General features: G+C 37.3%; 1 protein-coding gene across 1 annotated transcript in view; it reads right to left on the reverse strand.

The window, feature by feature from the left end:
* Nucleotides 1-2,970: 2,970 nt before the first annotated feature.
* The window catches only part of LOC132847770 (uncharacterized), a 31,263-nt gene continuing 9,944 nt past the window's right edge, over nt 2,971-24,289 (reverse strand). The window contains 37 exon segments of the mRNA XM_060873307.1: nt 2,971-3,072; nt 3,305-3,584; nt 4,726-4,787; nt 4,893-5,014; nt 5,107-5,285; nt 5,501-5,596; nt 5,697-5,758; nt 7,886-8,007; nt 8,112-8,266; nt 8,449-8,556; nt 8,657-8,718; nt 9,408-9,529; nt 9,657-9,868; nt 9,994-10,101; nt 10,202-10,263; nt 10,958-11,079; nt 11,207-11,354; nt 13,103-13,196; nt 13,297-13,358; nt 14,048-14,169; nt 14,297-14,508; nt 14,634-14,741; nt 14,842-14,903; nt 15,598-15,719; nt 15,847-16,000; nt 18,693-18,814; nt 18,942-19,036; nt 19,487-19,548; nt 20,238-20,359; nt 20,487-20,698; nt 20,824-20,931; nt 21,032-21,093; nt 21,788-21,909; nt 22,037-22,184; nt 23,333-23,454; nt 23,582-23,676; nt 24,127-24,188. Of these exon segments, the coding sequence (XP_060729290.1) occupies nt 2,977-3,072; nt 3,305-3,584; nt 4,726-4,787; nt 4,893-5,014; nt 5,107-5,285; nt 5,501-5,596; nt 5,697-5,758; nt 7,886-8,007; nt 8,112-8,266; nt 8,449-8,556; nt 8,657-8,718; nt 9,408-9,529; nt 9,657-9,868; nt 9,994-10,101; nt 10,202-10,263; nt 10,958-11,079; nt 11,207-11,354; nt 13,103-13,196; nt 13,297-13,358; nt 14,048-14,169; nt 14,297-14,508; nt 14,634-14,741; nt 14,842-14,903; nt 15,598-15,719; nt 15,847-16,000; nt 18,693-18,814; nt 18,942-19,036; nt 19,487-19,548; nt 20,238-20,359; nt 20,487-20,698; nt 20,824-20,931; nt 21,032-21,093; nt 21,788-21,909; nt 22,037-22,184; nt 23,333-23,454; nt 23,582-23,676; nt 24,127-24,188 (4,386 nt within the window). The 3' untranslated portion in view covers nt 2,971-2,976.

Raw genomic sequence — 24,289 nt, forward strand, 5'->3', positions numbered from 1 at the left:
AAACTCCGCAAATAGATTCTAATCCCTCTGCTTCTGCTAATCTGTCTGTAGAGTATATAACCAATTAGAAATTGATTTGAATTTCAATGTGTTGTTTTTTTTATGTAAAATATGATTGTGATTTTAGTTCTTCCCACAATAATTTCTTACTCCTCAGCTTTGTATTAAAAATAAAAATTGTTTGTCAAATATTCATCACAGCACTGTAACATAGGTTTTGTCTTGTATTCTATGTCTTTTATTGTGATATCTGTTTATTGTGGCTTGCTTCCCTTGCCCCCATGTCCTCCTGCTTTGTGTATGTGTCATGTTATTTTTGGTTTTGCACTCGTGTCATTCTGTTCCCCTTTTGATTGCTTGTTCTAAGTCATGTGTTCTTGTTCTTGTTCATCAGTGGTTTCCCATATGTATTTAACCATGTGTGGTTTCCATGTTCTTTGTCGGTTGTTGTCCCTTTATGGCTGCTGTGCGTGTGTGTTCGTGGTTCTCATCTCATTTTGTCACTGCCTTACCCAGTATTGCATTGTGTTTTGTTCAATAAAATCTTAACCTGCATTTGGATCCTCTGCCTCTTCATTTTATACACATGATAAGCCCACTACAATTCTCTTCTTTGCATAAGGAAGTTGGGTTCGGTGCACAGGGCTAGCCATGATATGGTGCCTCTGTAACAGAGATGGATAATGGAATCCTTGGGGGCCCAACAATGGCAGGTTAACAGTGCTGATCGATAACCCAGGGCCTTAACTGTTGCACTACCACTTCCAAATATTCAGTAGGAATTGGCAGTGGTACACATCTGTGTTTGATGTATAAGGTAAACATGTACTAGATAAATTGCTCCAAATTTCTGCAAATGAGGTGGCCACTGCATATTACCATGCTGCAGCCTTGTATTACTTTATAGATCTTAGATTAGACTTAATAATTATTTTATTGCCTTTTAGTCCAGTCTTTTTTTGATAGCATTTTGAATTTTTGTAAAGCTGCTTTGTGACAATTGTCATTGTTAAATGCACTAGCATTTTTGTACAAATAAAATCTAATTGAATTTTGGAGTTTCTGGTTTTTGGAGCATCAGTCTGAAGGGCATATTCTGGAGGACTAGAGATGCAGATTTGATCTAGAAGCGCTGTTCTAGCTGGAATCAGACAAACAAAAGGATATATATGAATATACTGAAATACGTTTACAATATGGAAATACAATTACAGAGAATTATTAGAACACAATGTAGTGCATACACAAGTATGAAACACAACAGTGATAAGAATAACAAGCCTCTTACTGACACAAAGAATAAATCGATATTGATACTTTAGAAAATACATTATGAAAGAGAAAAGGTAAAAAAAAGAATACTTACACATGATGTGTACTTTATTTTATTATCTAGAGAGAGAATGATGAGTGGAGCCCTTGGGCAGTTTTTTATATACCAAAAGTGGTGTGGACGAAAATAAAGGGAAGTCAATTAACCAAAGACAATAAATAATAAGAACTTAAAGTGCGGGGGCACGGTGGCTTAGTGGTTAGCACGTTCGCCTCACACCTCCAGGGTCGGGGTTCAATTCCCGCCTCCACCTTGTGTGTGTGGCGTTTGCATGTTCTCCCCGTGCCTCGGGGGTTTCCTCCCCTGGTCAAGACATGCATGGTAGGTTGATTGGCATCTCTGGAAAATTGTCCCTAGTGTGTGATTGCGTGAGTGAATGAGAGTGTGTGTGTGTGTGCCCTGCGATGGGTTGGCACTCCGTCCAGGGTGTATCCTGCCTTGATGCCCGATGATGCCTGAGATAGGCACAGGCTCCCTGTGACCCGAGGATAGTTCGGATAAGCGGTAGAAGATGAATGAATGAATGAATGAATGAATGAACTTAAAGTGCTGAGAATGGAATATAATGGTAACTCAAATAGCTAAAATCTGAACATAATTGGAATTTTTAGACTGAAAACTCAGAGCACCTGCTAACTCTGCTAATTGCCAGAAATGTAAATGTAAACATCTGCAGGCACTGAGTGAGAATTTCAGAGCTAGATCTCATCTATGATTTGTGTGAGTAATATTGCTTTTGTCAAAGTGTTTACTGACTTAAGGAGCTTAGAAGAAGTGACCCTACACCCAGTGTCGCTCTGGCTGCAACAAAGCCTTTGCTTGTATACAGGCTTGATTAACCGCTGAAGGTGTCTGGGGATACATGAAAATTCATTGTCATTCCAACATTCCTCCTGCATCCATGTAAAGTGCAAAGCAAATCTGTCCTGTAATGGGGTTGACACAGTTTCTGTTAAAGCACATTATTGAGAGGAAAAAAGGGGTAGATTCCTGGCATTGATTAACAAATCAATTCAATTTGATCTATTTGTATAGCACTTTTAACTATTCAATATAATAATTAATAAAATAAAAAAATGTAAAGTTTAAGATTAAGTGATATTTTTCTGTAAAATATATCCCTAATGAGCAAGCCAAAGCCAATGGTGGCAAGGAACAATCTCCCCGAGATGAAATGAGGAAGAAACCTTCAGAGGAATCAGACATACTGTAGAAGGGAACCTAATACTCATTTGGGTGAACTAGGTAGGAAATAGTGTAAATTTAAATAATGTCCTTTCTACAACAGTTTGTAGTTTAGTGAACTACTGGGTCAGCGCAAATTCTGAGTTCACCACAGACCCAAGACTTATTTCTTCATGTCTTAAAATGATAAAAATAGAAAAATACCCATTTACAGACATAATATTATCAGCTTTATTATACATATTATCAGGCACAATAAACATATTTATGGACATGCAAGAATGAAATACATATTTCTATTCTGTCGATTATTTTCTTTATAGTATGCAGCCTACATGCAGCTTGAAATTCAATAAATATATTAATAAATAAATGAATAAATAAATAAATATTTAAATATATAATTGATTCTAATAAATTCCAATGATACAAGACATTATTTTACACATAATTTGTTTTTAAAAGAGTCCATTTCTTGTTGCATATTGGACGTTGTAGGACCGTCTTCTGTTGTAGCGCCTCCTTAAACCAGCACAGCAGCCACAGAGCAGACACTGAGAGATACAGTTAAAAAAAGAAAGACAAGGGGGAGTAGAGGAGAGATTCTGATTAGATATTTATGCTTATTTTTATTGTTGTAAAATAACATCTTTAATCAAAATAAACAAATAATCTTAGTTAGGTTTTGCAACAAATTATTGACATATAAAAATAAGAATATTTATATTTCATGTCAAAGAGCATCCTAAATTTATATGGTTTACAAGCGATTTTGGTGACACTTACACAGAGTAGAATCCAGCAGGGTATGAGAATAATGACTATACTGCAGGGGATAATGATGCCCAGGATCCATGCAGAATTTCCAACAGTGGTGGTGTTCTGTGCTTGGACTGTGGGCCTCAGGACTATGTGTACAGGGGGGTCTGTTTGAGCAGCAGGAGTAGTGAGGGTCGACAGACCGCTAATGTTGAGTACTGCATATAGAAATCCACTTGGTGTCCACTTGGTGTCACCTTCCACAAAGACGTATTCTGAATTAGCCACAATTTCTGCACCATTAAATCTGGAGGAAAAGAAAAATATAAATTGAGTGTATTTCCTACATTTAAAATACACATGACAGATAATCATTTCATTGTAGAGCCCAAGAATGTGTTTTTAAAGGCAGGTCTTTGGAAGTAATTGTCCCTAATTTTATGATGGTCTCATTCCTCTTTTGGTTTTATCACTAAACCTAACATTGACAAGATCCTGCAGGTTTACTACAGAGCTTTTGTTTTCAAAAACTGTAATTTGATCAGTTCAGGTTATCAATCTACCTATCTCTCTCTCGCTCTCTCTCTCTCTGTCCAAGTCTTCACCTGGAGATAGACATCAACTTGTTCACTTAGGAAGGCTGTAGTTATTCAGCAATATATCAGGTGCTTCGGGTTCCTTGTTCCTTGTAAGTTAAATGGGCTATTTTATATTTTTAATAGGCTGAGAAACAATTTAAGATCTCAAGTACTACATTTTTTTCTGTTTGTATTGTGTAAGAACATTCTAAGTTATCCTGTTATTTTTATTTGTTTTTGTAGTAAAAAATAAAAAGTGAATTATTATGACCTGAGCCGAGAAATACAAAGCTTAAGCCCAGTCCAGCTTGTTTGCTGATCACCTGACTAATTGTCTTCTACATTTTTGAGTTTGCCTGTAATTTAACAATAAATCTACAGTTGTATCCAACATGCCTCTGAATCTTTCTATAATATTAAGGCAGTTCATATTTTAAATGAATTATTTCTATTAATATTATCCTGGTGCTTGTATACTAAGAAGAAGCAGCTTTTATGTATCATGTACATATGAACAAGGTCAGCCAGTATACAGCATCCCTGGAACAGTCTGAGGTAACGGTTGCAGCTTGGTAGGACTGGGGCTTGAATCTATAATCTTCCATCAGGAACCCATTGCCTTACCAATTGCTCTAATCGGTGACCATCTGCACATGATCTTGATTCATTTCACCATTCATCAACCAATGATAAAAAATTGTCTCATATTACTCAATCTTTCAAAACCTTCCAGTTTACTATAATGGCTCCAGCACAGAGATATTTCTTCAAAATGACAACTTGTATTTTATTCCTTAAAGATAATGTTTGAATTTTGAATCAGTTTTGTGAAGCAGCACTCAAGATGAGATGTAAAATGAAGACACTTACGTGTAGTTTGCTTGAGGGAAGACAAATACAGGAGCATTTTTGACATTCAGAATATTGTTCAACTAAAAAAGAGGGATAAAAAAGTGGTCTTAGTATTTTATTTATTTATTTATTTTTTATTTTAGAGTGTAAAATAATTTGGGACGAAGAGAAGTTGCTACACATACCAAGCTGTTAATGGTGTTTTGGATTAAAGAATATGTTCCATTCCTCAGCTGCATGTCCTTGGAGATTGTCACATTGCTGATTTGGAATCCAAAGCTTATAATGTATGAGTTGTTGTCAATATCTGAAAGGTAGATAATGAACAGAATTATATTCAACACATTACAGTTAATATATTTTAATTCTAATTTAGGGAGATTAATAAATTAGACTCACTCTGATAGGTGACATCCTGTATGCTCACAGGATCACTCAGTTTTTGTGTTACAAGATCTCGTGCTCTTCTGATCTTTGCATCCAGCAGAGCATTAGCAGCATTGAGAACATCAGCCTCACTAGGTACTTTGGTCAAATTCTTAAAAACTAGACGAATGTATATCAGAACATTCCCCAATCTGAAATAGGAAAGCAAATATAACTTGTAAAGTACATGAAGAAAAAGTAGAACATAAAGAACAGTTATACACTCATTAAGTAAATAAGAGCTGATGAAACTGGAAGGTTTAGAATAGAATAACAACGTGAGTAACTAATTATAATTGAATGAGGGGGCATTTAACACATTTTGTTAGAACAACTAACTTTTGAAATTATATTTCAGGGCACTTACACAGGTGAAATATCATTCAGGAAAGATGCTGGTGTTTTAGTGTCTCCAACTTGGAAGTTGTACAACATGTCTCCTATAACCTGGGTTCCTGAAATCCTGTTACCAGTAGAAATATATTCAAACATCACAATATAATTTGGTTTTCATTTCAAAATACAGAAAATATTTTCTGTACAGAACACCACTGTGAACTCACGTGAAGAAAGAACTCTGTGGGTTGAATGGTTCTGCACCAGCTTCATTTAGAAGTGTGTTTAACTAGATAAGGAAAGATAATTTATCAGTATGAATGTGAGACATCATTTCACTAATGTGCTTAATTATATTGTATTAAAATGAAATTTCAACACAAGAATTTAATGGTCGATACATTTAACTCTCTTACTGACAACAGGAGGTCAGCCTAATCCTATATCTATCCCAGCACAGCCGATGCTATTGGCCTTCATTTATTTCCCTAATCATACATAACCTGGTGTAGTAGAAAATGGGGTCTTTCAGCACATAAGAAAGGTATGAAGCCTTGGCGCATACCCTAAACCTAACCCTCCTTGGTGCCCTGAAATAGCGCACTGGCAGGTGCTAATCCAGGGTATAGATCTGTGCAAGGAAGAGGAGCGGGCATGGACCCCACTGCTCCTAAACGTGTCAAAGATGGCAGGGCAGAAAGTAGGGGAAGCCTTCCTGAAAAGGATGTTCCTAGGAACCCCCCGAGCATCAGGATTCCTTTTTAGCCCGCCTGGCCGAGATGACGGCCCTACAGTCTCCTCTCACCTCACGGGTTTGCCACGAAATACCGGCTGTAAAAGCCGGAGTCCTGATCTGGGAGGGGAACATGCCCCCTTTCCTCAAAAATGAGAGAAGTTTCTCTTGGAGGAAGAAGGTTTGGTCTATGCCAACAACAGTGATCAGCACAACCTGAAAGGAGGAGGACAGGATGTTGACTGGATTCTGTAGCATTTTACCACGTTATCCATAACCCACTGTGACACACCCGGCAGAAGCTTCCATCCTGCCAGGTGGTCTGAGAGAGGTTTTAGCTGCTTGCTGTGCTCGCCTTGCCTAGAGCCCTGAAACAGCAAGCTGGCAGGGCTAACCCAGGAGGCAACATCACGTAAAGAGCATGGGTGGTCATGGCTGAACCGCAAATCACATGAGGTGGTGAGGTAGACAGCATTGGAGAAGGACCTTAAAGGGCATCATTGGAAACCTTAGCCCTCGGGTGTTAGGATTCCTTCTGACCACAGATGAGCTCCTTAGCATGTCAGCCTGGTACACCTACAAATCTGCGATTGTATGCAGCACCACACCAGCTTATCCTACTAGATTGTAGGCCTTCCCTAAAAGGCAGAATAGAATAAACAAGCAGCATATGGGTCTTTCCACAGCCTCAGCACCACAGTGTGGAGGTTTGTGAAAATGGGAGACGCCTGCATAGAGCTGGAAGCGAAAGCAATTGTCAAGCTCAGAGTGGACAATGCTAACCTTTCATAGGACCAATGGAAGCTAAGTTAGTAACAGCATGTGTGCTCAGTTCCAGGAGCTAATCGAACACCAGAGCATGTGGTGGCAATTTGTCTTTCTCCTCATTGCTTACATTGACCTCCTCAGAGTCTGATGCAGAAAATTCCATATTTGATTCAGGAGAAATCGACCTAGCAAGCTCTCAAAGCCGAAGCAGAAGAATTAAAGCCAGGTGCTTGGCTGGAGTACAGCCAAACATGTGTAGATTGAGTATAGCAACAATGTGTGATAATAGTCCTTCGTTAAGACGTTAAAACGCAAAGTGAGCTCATGGTGTCAAAGCAAAGACATTAGAGTCTGTGGAGAGGACGATAAATAGGGCTCACCCATATCTCATTCATTTTCCGCTAAATTAACCTGCAACCTTAATGACTGCAGCCAACGCACTGCCTGGACAGACACAGAACTCCGGCCTGGAATGCAGCAAGTGCAAAAAGCGATCACTCATAATGCCATAATGCCTGATCCCTTGAGAGTCGATGGCTCATTTTGTGATGAGGAAAAAAAAGACCCTCGTAATTTTATCTTCGTTTACAATAGTTCGTATACAATTAGACAGATAATAGACACCAACATACACAGAGCACTTCCTAAAGACAAAGAAGCTGGAGAAATGTGACATAAATGCCCTTATATGGACTTGTGCTTAATCACTTAATCACGTGTCCTTCTGATGCCATATAATTGCTATCTGTGAACACAGAGCTTCGGACACCACTTCCTCAAAGTAGTGTTACCATAGTGTCAGCCCTGACAAAGCATCACGTTCACTCAAAAGGGAACTAATGATCAAGTGATGTTCCAAAAAAAGATCAGGAACCTCTGTAGAATGTCATTAAACACATGGCGATGTACACTCACAACAATGTTGATGATGCTCTCCACTTGTTTGTAGGTATCATTCCTGACATCAGGGTTCTGTGACATGCTGATGTTACTGATATTGAATGTGAATTTTACCGCATAGCAGGTGTCTGAAATTTCTGTGGAACAAATCAAGTGACTTAGAAAGGCAGATAAAGAAGTAATAGAGATAAAAGAATAATTTGTGTAGTATGTATATCTGTTATTACTAAAACAAACATACTCTCATAGGTGAGGTTCAGCACTTTTACAGAGTCAGTGAGGTTTGTGAGTTGAGCACTCAGAAGACTCTGGATTACACTGAGGACCAAACTCTCACTGGGAACAAGAGAGGAGGAATTGAAGAACATCGTGGTCTGAACCACAGCTGAACCAGATCTGATGAAATAAAGCATTATGGTGATTATTTTTTACAGTCAGACTGCTGATTTAATTCTCTGTAAAATTCAAATGTTTGAAAGAATATTATTAATTATTTATAAATGAACAGACTTCACATACAGAGGGTAAGAACACACTGACTGAATGCAAACTTCTGAAATTAACATAAGGACACTTACATAGGTGGGCTTTGTGCTTTAAGCTCATTCAGGAAAGATGCTGGTGTTTTAGTGTCTCCATCTTGGAAGTGGTATGTCATGTCACCATTAACCTGGTTTTCTGAACTCCTGTTAGCAGTAGAAGACAAAAGTCACAATACAATTGACTGTACAATAAGAATTAACACACTGTTCTTTGAGAGTGGAAAGAACACTGCTGTGATCTTACGTGAAGAGAGAGCTCTGGGGTCCGAACGGTTCGGCAGCAGGTTCATTTAGAAATGTATTTAACTGGAGAAGGAAAGATAATTTATCAGTTTATATATGTCATCAAAGATGAATCCTCTGTATTGTTTCTTTAACCATGTATTGTTTTAGATGAAAATTGTTCCTTTTTTATTCAAATGAATATACAGACATGATCTATCCAACTTTTCATTCCCTAAACTGCTTGATCCAGCACCAGAGTGAGCAGAAAGGCCAACACCGCCCTGTCTCTATCAACATCATACATTTTTAACACAGTAAGGTTGGAGTCACTACCTGTACTTCTCCCACTGACCACAGGAGTCACTGTCACCTGAGTTCTGAACTGCTTTGCATCACTGAGGTGAATTCACTTCATTTATGTCAATACTTATGGAATATGTTTGATGTCTGCCATTGCAAAGTCTTTCTACTATTTCTTTGAGACATATCTGATTCTTTTCAAGTCCCCCATTGCAGTCCTCTATTCGATTATTGTTTACAATCCTATTGCATTTTTCTGTGCAGTTTTGAGTATTGTATCTACATTTTGTTGTATTTTGACCTTTCCCTGATTTACCTCACTGTGAGTCTGTACTTCCTCAGATAACCCTGGGTTGATCTGTTAACTTTTAGACTATTTGATTTTTAAACTATTTTTATTAATTTATGCAACTGGATCCAACATCATCTCTGGATATTTGTGAGAATATCATTAAGTGATGTACACTCACGACATTGTTGATGATGCTCGCCACTTGGTTGTAGGTATCATTCCTGACATCAGGGTTCTGTGACATGCTGATGTTACTGATATTGAATGTGAATTTTACCGCATAGCAAGTGTCTGAAATTTCTGAGGAACAAATCAGGTGACTTAGAAAGGTAGGTAAAGAAGACTTTGAAATGCTAATAAAGAAGACATAGAGATGAAATCATAATTTGTGTAGTACGTATTTGTGTTATCAATAAAACAAACATACTCTCATAGGTGAAGTTCAGCACTTTTACAGAGTCAGTGCGGTTTGTGAGTCGAGCACTCAGAAGAGTCTGGATTACACTGAGGACCAAACTCTCACTGGGAACAGGAGAGGAGGAATTGAAGACCATCGTGGTCTGAACCACAGCTGAACCAGATCTGATGAAATAAAGCATTATGGTGATTATTTTTTACAGTCAGACTGCTGATTTAATTCTCTGTAAAATTCAAATGTTTGAAAGAATATTATTCATTATTTATAAATGAACAGACTTCACAAACAGAGGGTAAGAACACACTGACTGAATGCAAACTTCTTAAATTAACATCAGGACACTTACATAGGTGTGCTTTGTGCTTTAAGCTCATTCAGGAAAGATGCTGGTGTTTTAGTGTCTCCATCTTGGAAGTGGTATGTCATGTCACCATTAACCTGGTTTCCTGAACTCCTGTTAGCAGTAGAAGACAAAAGTCACAATACAATTGACTGTACAATAAGAATTAACACACTGTTCTTTGAGAGTGGAAAGAACACTGCTGTGATCTTACGTGAAGAAAGAGCTCTGGGGTTCGAACGGTTCGGCAGCAGGTTCATTTAGAAATGTGTTTAACTGGAGAAGGAAAGATAATTTATCAGTTTGTATACAGTATGTCATCAAAGATGATTCCTCTGTATTGTTTCTTTAACCATGTATTGTTTTAGATGAAAATTGTTCCTTTTTTATTCAAATGAATATACAGACATGATCTATCCAACTTTTCATTCCCTAAACTGCTTGATCCAGCACCAGAGTGAGCAGAAAGGCCAACACCGCCCTGTCTCTATCAACATCATACATTTTTAACACAGTAAGGTTGGAGTCACTACCTGTACTTCTCCCACTGACCACAGGAGTCACTGTCACCTGAGTTCTGAACTGCTTTGCATCACTGAGGTGAATTCACTTCATTTATGTCCCTACTTATGGAATATGTTTGATGTCTGCCATTGCAAAGTCTTTCTACTATTTCTTTGAGACATATCTGAATCTTTTCACATCCCCCATTGCGGTCCTCTATTCGATTATTGTTTACAATCCTATTGCATTTTTCTGTGCAGTTTTGAGTATTGTATCTACATTTTGTTGTATTTTGACCTTTCCCTGATTTACCTCACTGTGAGTCTGTACTTCCTCAGATAACCCTGGGTTGATCTGTTAACTTTTAGACTATTTGATTTTTAAACTATTTTTATTAATTTATGCAACTGGATCCAACATCATCTCTGGATATTTGTGAGAATATCATTAAGTGATGTACACTCACGACATTGTTGATGATGCTCGCCACTTGGTTGTAGGTATCATTCCTGACATCAGGGTTCTGTGACATGCTGATGTTACTGATATTGAATGTGAATTTTACCGCATAGCAAGTGTCTGAAATTTCTGAGGAACAAATCAGGTGACTTAGAAAGGTAAGTAAAGAAGACTTTGAAATGCTAATAAAGAAGACATAGAGATGAAATCATAATTTGTGTAGTATGTATTTGTGTTATCAATAAAACAAACATACTCTCATAGGTGAAGTTCAGCACTTTTACAGAGTCAGTGCGGTTTGTGAGTCGAGCACTCAGAAGAGTCTGGATTACACTGAGGACCAAACTCTCACTGGGAACAGGAGAGGAGGAATTGAAGACCATCGTGGTCTGAACCACAGCTGAACCAGATCTGATGAAATAAAGCATTATGGTGATTATTTTCTACAGTCAGACTGCTGATTTAATTCTCTGTAAAATTCAAATGTTTGAAAGAATATTATTCATTATTTATAAATGAACAGACTTCACAAACAGAGGGTACGAACACACTGACTGAATGCAAACTTTTTAAATTAACATTAGGACACTTACATAGGTGTGCTTTGTGCTTTAAGCTCATTCAGGAAAGATGTTGATGTTTTAGTGTCTCCATCTTGGAAGTGGTATGTCATGTCACCATTAACCTGGTTTTCTGAACTCCTGGTAGCAGTAGAAGACAAAAGTCACAATACAATTGACTGTACAATAAGAATTAACACACTGTTCTTTGAGAGTGGAAAGAACACTGCTGTGAACTTACGTGAAGAAAGAGCTCTGGGGTTCGAACGGTTCAGCAGCAGGTTCATTTAGAAATGTGTTTAACTGGAGAAGGAAAGATAATTTATCAGTTTGTATATGTCATCAAAGATGATTCCTCTGTATTGTTTCTTTAACCATGTATTGTTTTAGATGAAAATTGTTCCTTTTTTATTCAAATGAATATACAGACATGATCTATCCAACTTTTCATTCCCTAAACTGCTTGATCCAGCACCAGAGTGAGCAGAAAGGCCAACACCGCCCTGTCTCTATCAACATCATACATTTTTAACACAGTAAGGTTGGAGTCACTACCTGTACTTCTCCCACTGACCACAGGAGTCACTGTCACCTGAGTTCTGAACTGCTTTGCATCACTGAGGTGAATTCACTTCATTTATGTCCCTACTTATGGAATATGTTTGATGTCTGCCATTGCAAAGTCTGTCTACTATTTCTTTGAGACATATCTGAATCTTTTCACATCCTCCATTGCGGTCCTCTATTCGATTATTGTTTACAATCCTATTGCATTTTTCTGTGCAGTTTTGAGTATTGTATCTACATTTTGTTGTATTTTGACCTTTCCCTGATTTACCTCACTGTGAGTCTGTACTTCCTCAGATAACCCTGGGTTGATCTGTTAACTTTTAGACTATTTGATTTTTAAACTATTTTTATTAATTTATGCAACTGGATCCAACATCATCTCTGGATATTTGTGAGAATGTCATTAAGTGATGTACACTCACGACATTGTTGATGATGCTCGCCACTTGGTTGTAGGTATCATTCCTGACATCAGGGTTCTGTGACATGCTGATGTTACTGATATTGAATGTGAATTTTACCGCATAGCAAGTGTCTGAAATTTCTGAGGAACAAATCAGGTGACTTAGAAAGGTAAGTAAAGAAGACTTTGAAATGCTAATAAAGAAGACATAGAGATGAAATCATAATTTGTGTAGTACGTATTTGTGTTATCAATAAAACAAACATACTCTCATAGGTGAAGTTCAGCACTTTTACAGAGTAAGTGCGGTTTGTGAGTCGAGCACTCAGAAGAGTCTGGATTACACTGAGGACCAAACTCTCACTGGGAACAGGAGAGGAGGAATTGAAGACCATCGTGGTCTGAACCACAGCTGAACCAGATCTGATGAAATAAAGCATTATGGTGATTATTTTTTACAGTCAGACTGCTGATTTAATTCTCTGTAAAATTCAAATGTTTGAAAGAATATTATTCATTATTTATAAATGAACAGACTTCACAAACAGAGGGTAAGAACACACTGACTGAATGCAAACTTTTTAAATTAACATTAGGACACTTACATAGGTGTGCTTTGTGCTTTAAGCTCATTCAGGAAAGATGTTGATGTTTTAGTGTCTCCATCTTGGAAGTGGTATGTCATGTCACCATTAACCTGGTTTTCTGAACTCCTGGTAGCAGTAGAAGACAAAAGTCACAATACAATTGACTGTACAATAAGAATTAACACACTGTTCTTTGAGAGTGGAAAGAACACTGCTGTGATCTTACGTGAAGAGAGAGCTCTGGGGTCCGAACGGTTCGGCAGCAGGTTCATTTAGAAATGTATTTAACTGGAGAAGGAAAGATAATTTATCAGTTTATATATGTCATCAAAGATGAATCCTCTGTATTGTTTCTTTAACCATGTATTGTTTTAGATGAAAATTGTTCCTTTTTTATTCAAATGAATATACAGACATGATCTATCCAACTTTTCATTCCCTAAACTGCTTGATCCAGCACCAGAGTGAGCAGAAAGGCCAACACCGCCCTGTCTCTATCAACATCATACATTTTTAACACAGTAAGGTTGGAGTCACTACCTGTACTTCTCCCACTGACCACAGGAGTCACTGTCACCTGAGTTCTGAACTGCTTTGCATCACTGAGGTGAATTCACTTCATTTATGTCAATACTTATGGAATATGTTTGATGTCTGCCATTGCAAAGTCTTTCTACTATTTCTTTGAGACATATCTGATTCTTTTCAAGTCCCCCATTGCAGTCCTCTATTCGATTATTGTTTACAATCCTATTGCATTTTTCTGTGCAGTTTTGAGTATTGTATCTACATTTTGTTGTATTTTGACCTTTCCCTGATTTACCTCACTGTGAGTCTGTACTTCCTCAGATAACCCTGGGTTGATCTGTTAACTTTTAGACTATTTGATTTTTAAACTATTTTTATTAATTTATGCAACTGGATCCAACATCATCTCTGGATATTTGTGAGAATATCATTAAGTGATGTACACTCACGACATTGTTGATGATGCTCGCCACTTGGTTGTAGGTATCATTCCTGACATCAGGGTTCTGTGACATGCTGATGTTACTGATATTGAATGTGAATTTTACCGCATAGCAAGTGTCTGAAATTTCTGAGGAACAAATCAGGTGACTTAGAAAGGTAGGTAAAGAAGACTTTGAAATGCTAATAAAGAAGACATAGAGATGAAATCATAATTTGTGTAGTACGTATTTGTGTTATCAATAAAACAAACATACTCTCATAGGTGAAGTTCAGCACTTTTACAGAGTCAGTGCGGTTTGTGAGTCGAGCACTCAGAAGAGTCTGGATTACACTGAGGACCAAACTCTCACTGGGAACAGGAGAGGAGGAATTGAAGACCATCGTGGTCTGAACCACAGCTGAACCAGATCTGATGAAATAAAGCATTATGGTGATTATTTTTTACAGTCAGACTGCTGATTTAATTCTCTGTAAAATTCAAATGTTTGAAAGAATATTATTCATTATTTATAAATGAACAGACTTCACAAACAGAGGGTAAGAACACACTGACTGAATGCAAACTTCTTAAATTAACATCAGGACACTTACATAGGTGTGCTTTGTGCTTTAAGCTCATTCAGGAAAGATGCTGGTGTTTTAGTGTCTCCATCTTGGAAGTGGTATGTCATGTCACCATTAACCTGGTTTCCTGAACTCCTGTTAGCAGTAGAAGACAAAAGTCACAATACAATTGACTGTACAATAAGAATTAACACACTGTTCTTTGAGAGTGGAAAGAACACTGCTGTGATCTTACGTGAAGAAAGAGCTCTGGGGTTCGAACGGTTCGGCAGCAGGTTCATTTAGAAATGTGTTTAACTGGAGAAGGAAAGATAATTTATCAGTTTGTATACAGTATGTCATCAAAGATGATTCCTCTGTATTGTTTCTTTAACCATGTATTGTTTTAGATGAAAATTGTTCCTTTTTTATTCAAATGAATATACAGACATGATCTATCCAACTTTTCATTCCCTAAACTGCTTGATCCAGCACCAGAGTGAGCAGAAAGGCCAACACCGCCCTGTCTCTATCAACATCATTCATTTTTAACACAGTAAGGTTGGAGTCACTACCTGTACTTCTCCCACTGACCACAGGAGTCACTGTCACCTGAGTTCTGAACTGCTTTGCATCACTGAGGTGAATTCACTTCATTTATGTCCCTACTTATGGAATATGTTTGATGTCTGCCATTGCAAAGTCTTTCTACTATTTCTTTGAGACATATCTGAATCTTTTCACATCCCCCATTGCGGTCCTCTATTCGATTATTGTTTACAATCCTATTGCATTTTTCTGTGCAGTTTTGAGTATTGTATCTACATTTTGTTGTATTTTGACCTTTCCCTGATTTACCTCACTGTGAGTCTGTACTTCCTCAGATAACCCTGGGTTGATCTGTTAACTTTTAGACTATTTGATTTTTAAACTATTTTTATTAATTTATGCAACTGGATCCAACATCATCTCTGGATATTTGTGAGAATATCATTAAGTGATGTACACTCACGACATTGTTGATGATGCTCGCCACTTGGTTGTAGGTATCATTCCTGACATCAGGGTTCTGTGACATGCTGATGTTACTGATATTGAATGTGAATTTTACCGCATAGCAAGTGTCTGAAATTTCTGAGGAACAAATCAGGTGACTTAGAAAGGTAAGTAAAGAAGACTTTGAAATGCTAATAAAGAAGACATAGAGATGAAATCATAATTTGTGTAGTATGTATTTGTGTTATCAATAAAACAAACATACTCTCATAGGTGAAGTTCAGCACTTTTACAGAGTCAGTGCGGTTTGTGAGTCGAGCACTCAGAAGAGTCTGGATTACACTGAGGACCAAACTCTCACTGGGAACAGGAGAGGAGGAATTGAAGACCATCGTGGTCTGAACCACAGCTGAACCAGATCTGATGAAATAAAGCATTATGGTGATTATTTTCTACAGTCAGACTGCTGATTTAATTCTCTGTAAAATTCAAATGTTTGAAAGAATATTATTCATTATTTATAAATGAACAGACTTCACAAACAGAGGGTACGAACACACTGACTGAATGCAAACTTTTTAAATTAACATTAGGACACTTACATAGGTGTGCTTTGTGCTTTAAGCTCATTCAGGAAAGATGTTGATGTTTTAGTGTCTCCATCTTGGAAGTGGTATGTCATGTCACCATTAACCTGGTTTCCTGAACTCCTGTTAGCAGTAGAAGACAAAAGTCACAATACAATTGACTGTACAATAAGAATTAACACACTGTTCTTTGAGAGTGGAAAGAACACTGCTGTGATCTTACGTGAAGAAAGAGCTCTGGGGTTCGAACGGTTCGGCAGCAGGTTCATTTAGAAATGTGTTTAACTGGAGAAGGAAAGATAATTTATCAGTTTGTATACAGTATGTCATCAAAGATGATTCCTCTGTATTGTTTCTTTAACCATGTATTGTTTTAGATGAAAATTGTTCCTTTTTTATTCAAATGAATATACAGACATGATCTATCCAACTTTTCATTCCCTAAACTGCTTGATCCAGCACCAGAGTGAGCAGAAAGGCCAACACCGCCCTGTCTCTATCAACATCATTCATTTTTAACACAGTAAGGTTGGAGTCACTACCTGTACTTCTCCCACTGACCACAGGAGTCACTGTCACCTGAGTTCTGAACTGCTTTGCATCACTGAGGTGAATTCACTTCATTTATGTCCCTACTTATGGAATATGTTTGATGTCTGCCATTGCAAAGTCTTTCTACTATTTCTTTGAGACATATCTGAATCTTTTCACATCCCCCATTGCGGTCCTCTATTCGATTATTGTTTACAATCCTATTGCATTTTTCTGTGCAGTTTTGAGTATTGTATCTACATTTTGTTGTATTTTGACCTTTCCCTGATTTACCTCACTGTGAGTCTGTACTTCCTCAGATAACCCTGGGTTGATCTGTTAACTTTTAGACTATTTGATTTTTAAACTATTTTTATTAATTTATGCAACTGGATCCAACATCATCTCTGGATATTTGTGAGAATATCATTAAGTGATGTACACTCACGACATTGTTGATGATGCTCGCCACTTGGTTGTAGGTATCATTCCTGACATCAGGGTTCTGTGACATGCTGATGTTACTGATATTGAATGTGAATTTTACCGCATAGCAAGTGTCTGAAATTTCTGAGGAACAAATCAGGTGACTTAGAAAGGTAAGTAAAGAAGACTTTGAAATGCTAATAAAGAAGACATAGAGATGAAATCATAATTTGTGTAGTATGTATTTGTGTTATCAATAAAACAAACATACTCTCATAGGTGAAGTTCAGCACTTTTACAGAGTCAGTGCGGTTTGTGAGTCGAGCACTCAGAAGAGTCTGGATTACACTGAGGACCAAACTCTCACTGGGAACAGGAGAGGAGGAATTGAAGACCATCGTGGTCTGAACCACAGCTGAACCAGATCTGATGAAATAAAGCATTATGGTGATTATTTTCTACAGTCAGACTGCTGATTTAATTCTCTGTAAAATTCAAATGTTTGAAAGAATATTATTCATTATTTATAAATGAACAGACTTCACAAACAGAGGGTACGAACACACTGACTGAATGCAAACTTTTTAAATTAACATTAGGACACTTACATAGGTGTGCTTTGTGCTTTAAGCTCATTCAGGAAAGATGTTGATGTTTTAGTGTCTCCATCTTGGAAGTGGTATGTCATGTCACCATTAACCTGGTTTTCTGAACTCCTGGTAGCAGTAGAAGACAAAAGTCACAATACAATTGACTGTACAATAAGAATTAACACACTGTTCTTTGAGAGTGGAAAGAACACTGCTGTGAACTTACGTGAAGAAAGAGCTCTGGGGTTCGAACGGTTCAGCAGCAGGTTCATTTAGAAATGTGTTTAACTGGAGAAGGAAAGATAATTTATCAGTTTGTATATGTCATCAAAGATGATTCCTCTGTATTGTTTCTTTAACCATGTATTGTTTTAGATGAAAATTGTTCCTTTTTTATTCAAATGAATATACAGACATGATCTATCCAACTTTTCATTCCCTAAACTGCTTGATCCAGCACCAGAGTGAGCAGAAAGGCCAACACCGCCCTGTCTCTATCAACATCATACATTTTTAACACAGTAAGGTTGGAGTCACTACCTGTACTTCTCCCACTGACCACAGGAGTCACTGTCACCTGAGTTCTGAACTGCTTTGCATCACTGAGGTGAATTCACTTCATTTATGTCCCTACTTATGGAATATGTTTGATGTCTGCCATTGCAACGTCTGTCTACTATTTCTTTGAGACATATCTGAATCTTTTCACATCCTCCATTGCGGTCCTCTATTCGATTATTGTTTACAATCCTATTGCATTTTTCTGTGCAGTTTTGAGTATTGTATCTACATTTTGTTGTATTTTGACCTTTCCCTGATTTACCTCACTGTGAGTCTGTACTTCCTCAGATAACCCTGGGTTGATCTGTTAACTTTTAGACTATTTGATTTTTAAACTATTTTTATTAATTTATGCAACTGGATCCAACATCATCTCTGGATATTTGTGAGAATGTCATTAAGTGATGTACACTCACGACATTGTTGATGATGCTCGCCACTTGGTTGTAGGTATCATTCCTGACATCAGGGTTCTGTGACATGCTGATGTTACTGATATTGAATGTGAATTTTACCGCATAGCAAGTGTCTGAAATTTCTGAGGAACAAATCAGGTGACTTAGAAAGGTAAGTAAAGAAGACTTTGAAATGCTAATAAAGAAGACATAGAGATGAAATCATAATTTGTGTAGTACGTATTTGTGTTATCAATAAAACAAACATACTCTCATAGGTGAAGTTCAGCACTTTTACAGAGTAAGTGCGGTTTGTGAGTCGAGCACTCAGAAGAGTCTGGATTACACTGAGGACCAAACTCTCACTGGGAACAGGAGAGGAGGAATTGAAGACCATCGTGGTCTGAACCACAGCTGAACCAGATCTGATGAAATAAAGCATTATGGTGATTATTTTTTACAGTCAGACTGCTGATTTAATTCTCTGTAAAATTCAAATGTTTGAAAGAATATTATTCATTATTTATAAATGAACAGACTTCACAAACAGAGGGTAAGAACACACTGACTGAATGCAAACTTTTTAAATTAACATTAGGACACTTACATAGGTGTGCTTTGTGCTTTAAGCTCATTCAGGAAAGATGTTGATGTTTTAGTGTCTCCATCTTGGAAGTGGTATGTCATGTCACCATTAACCTGGTTTTCTGAACTCCTGGTAGCAGTAGAAGACAAAAGTCACAATACAATTGACTGTACAATAAGAATTAACACACTGTTCTTTGAGAGTGGAAAGAACACTGCTGTGATCTTACGTGAAGAGAGAGCTCTGGGGTCCGAACGGTTCGGCAGCAGGTTCATTTAGAAATGTATTTAACTGGAGAAGGAAAGATAATTTATCAGTTTATATATGTCATCAAAGATGAATCCTCTGTATTGTTTCTTTAACCATGTATTGTTTTAGATGAAAATTGTTCCTTTTTTATTCAAATGAATATACAGACATGATCTATCCAACTTTTCATTCCCTAAACTGCTTGATCCAGCACCAGAGTGAGCAGAAAGGCCAACACCGCCCTGTCTCTATCAACATCATACATTTTTAACACAGTAAGGTTGGAGTCACTACCTGTACTTCTCCCACTGACCACAGGAGTCACTGTCACCTGAGTTCTGAACTGCTTTGCATCACTGAGGTGAATTCACTTCATTTATGTCAATACTTATGGAATATGTTTGATGTCTGCCATTGCAAAGTCTTTCTACTATTTCTTTGAGACATATCTGATTCTTTTCAAGTCCCCCATTGCAGTCCTCTATTCGATTATTGTTTACAATCCTATTGCATTTTTCTGTGCAGTTTTGAGTATTGTATCTACATTTTGTTGTATTTTGACCTTTCCCTGATTTACCTCACTGTGAGTCTGTACTTCCTCAGATAACCCTGGGTTGATCTGTTAACTTTTAGACTATTTGATTTTTAAACTATTTTTATTAATTTATGCAACTGGATCCAACATCATCTCTGGATATTTGTGAGAATATCATTAAGTGATGTACACTCACGACATTGTTGATGATGCTCGCCACTTGGTTGTAGGTATCATTCCTGACATCAGGGTTCTGTGACATGCTGATGTTACTGATATTGAATGTGAATTTTACCGCATAGCAAGTGTCTGAAATTTCTGAGGAACAAATCAGGTGACTTAGAAAGGTAGGTAAAGAAGACTTTGAAATGCTAATAAAGAAGACATAGAGATGAAATCATAATTTGTGTAGTACGTATTTGTGTTATCAATAAAACAAACATACTCTCATAGGTGAAGTTCAGCACTTTTACAGAGTCAGTGCGGTTTGTGAGTCGAGCACTCAGAAGAGTCTGGATTACACTGAGGACCAAACTCTCACTGGGAACAGGAGAGGAGGAATTGAAGACCATCGTGGTCTGAACCACAGCTGAACCAGATCTGATGAAATAAAGCATTATGGTGATTATTTTTTACAGTCAGACTGCTGATTTAATTCTCTGTAAAATTCAAATGTTTGAAAGAATATTATTCATTATTTATAAATGAACAGACTTCACAAACAGAGGGTAAGAACACACTGACTGAATGCAAACTTCTTAAATTAACATCAGGACACTTACATAGGTGTGCTTTGTGCTTTAAGCTCATTCAGGAAAGATGCTGGTGTTTTAGTGTCTCCATCTTGGAAGTGGTATGTCATGTCACCATTAACCTGGTTTCCTGAACTCCTGTTAGCAGTAGAAGACAAAAGTCACAATACAATTGACTGTACAATAAGAATTAACACACTGTTCTTTGAGAGTGGAAAGAACACTGCTGTGATCTTACGTGAAGAAAGAGCTCTGGGGTTCGAACGGTTCGGCAGCAGGTTCATTTAGAAATGTGTTTAACTGGAGAAGGAAAGATAATTTATCAGTTTGTATACAGTATGTCATCAAAGATGATTCCTCTGTATTGTTTCTTTAACCATGTATTGTTTTAGATGAAAATTGTTCCTTTTTTATTCAAATGAATATACAGACATGATCTATCCAACTTTTCATTCCCTAAACTGCTTGATCCAGCACCAGAGTGAGCAGAAAGGCCAACACCGCCCTGTCTCTATCAACATCATTCATTTTTAACACAGTAAGGTTGGAGTCACTACCTGTACTTCTCCCACTGACCACAGGAGTCACTGTCACCTGAGTTCTGAACTGCTTTGCATCACTGAGGTGAATTCACTTCATTTATGTCCCTACTTATGGAATATGTTTGATGTCTGCCATTGCAAAGTCTTTCTACTATTTCTTTGAGACATATCTGAATCTTTTCACATCCCCCATTGCGGTCCTCTATTCGATTATTGTTTACAATCCTATTGCATTTTTCTGTGCAGTTTTGAGTATTGTATCTACATTTTGTTGTATTTTGACCTTTCCCTGATTTACCTCACTGTGAGTCTGTACTTCCTCAGATAACCCTGGGTTGATCTGTTAACTTTTAGACTATTTGATTTTTAAACTATTTTTATTAATTTATGCAACTGGATCCAACATCATCTCTGGATATTTGTGAGAATATCATTAAGTGATGTACACTCACGACATTGTTGATGATGCTCGCCACTTGGTTGTAGGTATCATTCCTGACATCAGGGTTCTGTGACATGCTGATGTTACTGATATTGAATGTGAATTTTACCGCATAGCAAGTGTCTGAAATTTCTGAGGAACAAATCAGGTGACTTAGAAAGGTAAGTAAAGAAGACTTTGAAATGCTAATAAAGAAGACATAGAGATGAAATCATAATTTGTGTAGTATGTATTTGTGTTATCAATAAAACAAACATACTCTCATAGGTGAAGTTCAGCACTTTTACAGAGTCAGTGCGGTTTGTGAGTCGAGCACTCAGAAGAGTCTGGATTACACTGAGGACCAAACTCTCACTGGGAACAGGAGAGGAGGAATTGAAGACCATCGTGGTCTGAACCACAGCTGAACCAGATCTGATGAAATAAAGCATTATGGTGATTATTTTCTACAGTCAGACTGCTGATTTAATTCTCTGTAAAATTCAAATGTTTGAAAGAATATTATTCATTATTTATAAATGAACAGACTTCACAAACAGAGGGTACGAACACACTGACTGAATGCAAACTTTTTAAATTAACATTAGGACACTTACATAGGTGTGCTTTGTGCTTTAAGCTCATTCAGGAAAGATGTTGATGTTTTAGTGTCTCCATCTTGGAAGTGGTATGTCATGTCACCATTAACCTGGTTTTCTGAACTCCTGGTAGCAGTAGAAGACAAAAGTCACAATACAATTGACTGTACAATAAGAATTAACACACTGTTCTTTGAGAGTGGAAAGAACACTGCTGTGAACTTACGTGAAGAAAGAGCTCTGGGGTTCGAACGGTTCAGCAGCAGGTTCATTTAGAAATGTGTTTAACTGGAGAAGGAAAGATAATTTATCAGTTTGTATATGTCATCAAAGATGATTCCTCTGTATTGTTTCTTTAACCATGTATTGTTTTAGATGAAAATTGTTCCTTTTTTATTCAAATGAATATACAGACATGATCTATCCAACTTTTCATTCCCTAAACTGCTTGATCCAGCACCAGAGTGAGCAGAAAGGCCAACACCGCCCTGTCTCTATCAACATCATACATTTTTAACACAGTAAGGTTGGAGTCACTACCTGTACTTCTCCCACTGACCACAGGAGTCACTGTCACCTGAGTTCTGAACTGCTTTGCATCACTGAGGTGAATTCACTTCATTTATGTCCCTACTTATGGAATATGTTTGATGTCTGCCATTGCAACGTCTGTCTACTATTTCTTTGAGACATATCTGAATCTTTTCACATCCTCCATTGCGGTCCTCTATTCGATTATTGTTTACAATCCTATTGCATTTTTCTGTGCAGTTTTGAGTATTGTATCTACATTTTGTTGTATTTTGACCTTTCCCTGATTTACCTCACTGTGAGTCTGTACTTCCTCAGATAACCCTGGGTTGATCTGTTAACTTTTAGACTATTTGATTTTTAAACTATTTTTATTAATTTATGCAACTGGATCCAACATCATCTCTGGATATTTGTGAGAATGTCATTAAGTGATGTACACTCACGACATTGTTGATGATGCTCGCCACTTGGTTGTAGGTATCATTCCTGACATCAGGGTTCTGTGACATGCTGATGTTACTGATATTGAATGTGAATTTTACCGCATAGCAAGTGTCTGAAATTTCTGAGGAACAAATCAGGTGACTTAGAAAGGTAAGTAAAGAAGACTTTGAAATGCTAATAAAGAAGACATAGAGATGAAATCATAATTTGTGTAGTATGTATTTGTGTTATCAATAAAACAAACATACTCTCATAGGTGAAGTTCAGCACTTTTACAGAGTAAGTGCGGTTTGTGAGTCGAGCACTCAGAAGAGTCTGGATTACACTGAGGACCAAACTCTCACTGGGAACAGGAGAGGAGGAATTGAAGACCATCGTGGTCTGAACCACAGCTGAACCAGATCTGATGAAATAAAGCATTATGGTGATTATTTTTTACAGTCAGACTGCTGATTTAATTCTCTGTAAAATTCAAATGTTTGAAAGAATATTATTCATTATTTATAAATGAACAGACTTCACAAACAGAGGGTAAGAACACACTGACTGAATGCAAACTTTTTAAATTAACATTAGGACACTTACATAGGTGTGCTTTGTGCTTTAAGCTCATTCAGGAAAGATGTTGATGTTTTAGTGTCTCCATCTTGGAAGTGGTATGTCATGTCACCATTAACCTGGTTTTCTGAACTCCTGGTAGCAGTAGAAGACAAAAGTCACAATACAATTGACTGTACAATAAGAATTAACACACTGTTCTTTGAGAGTGGAAAGAACACTGCTGTGAACTTACGTGAAGAAAGAGCTCTGGGGTTCGAACGGTTCGGCAGCAGGTTCATTTAGAAATGTGTTTAACTGGAGAAGGAAAGATAATTTATCAGTTTGTATATGTCATCAAAGATGATTCCTCTGTATTGTTTCTTTAACCATGTATTGTTTTAGATGAAAATTGTTCC

Source organism: Tachysurus vachellii, chromosome 6, assembly GCF_030014155.1.
Source record: "Tachysurus vachellii isolate PV-2020 chromosome 6, HZAU_Pvac_v1, whole genome shotgun sequence".
NCBI classification, from domain to species: Eukaryota; Metazoa; Chordata; class Actinopteri; order Siluriformes; family Bagridae; genus Tachysurus; species Tachysurus vachellii.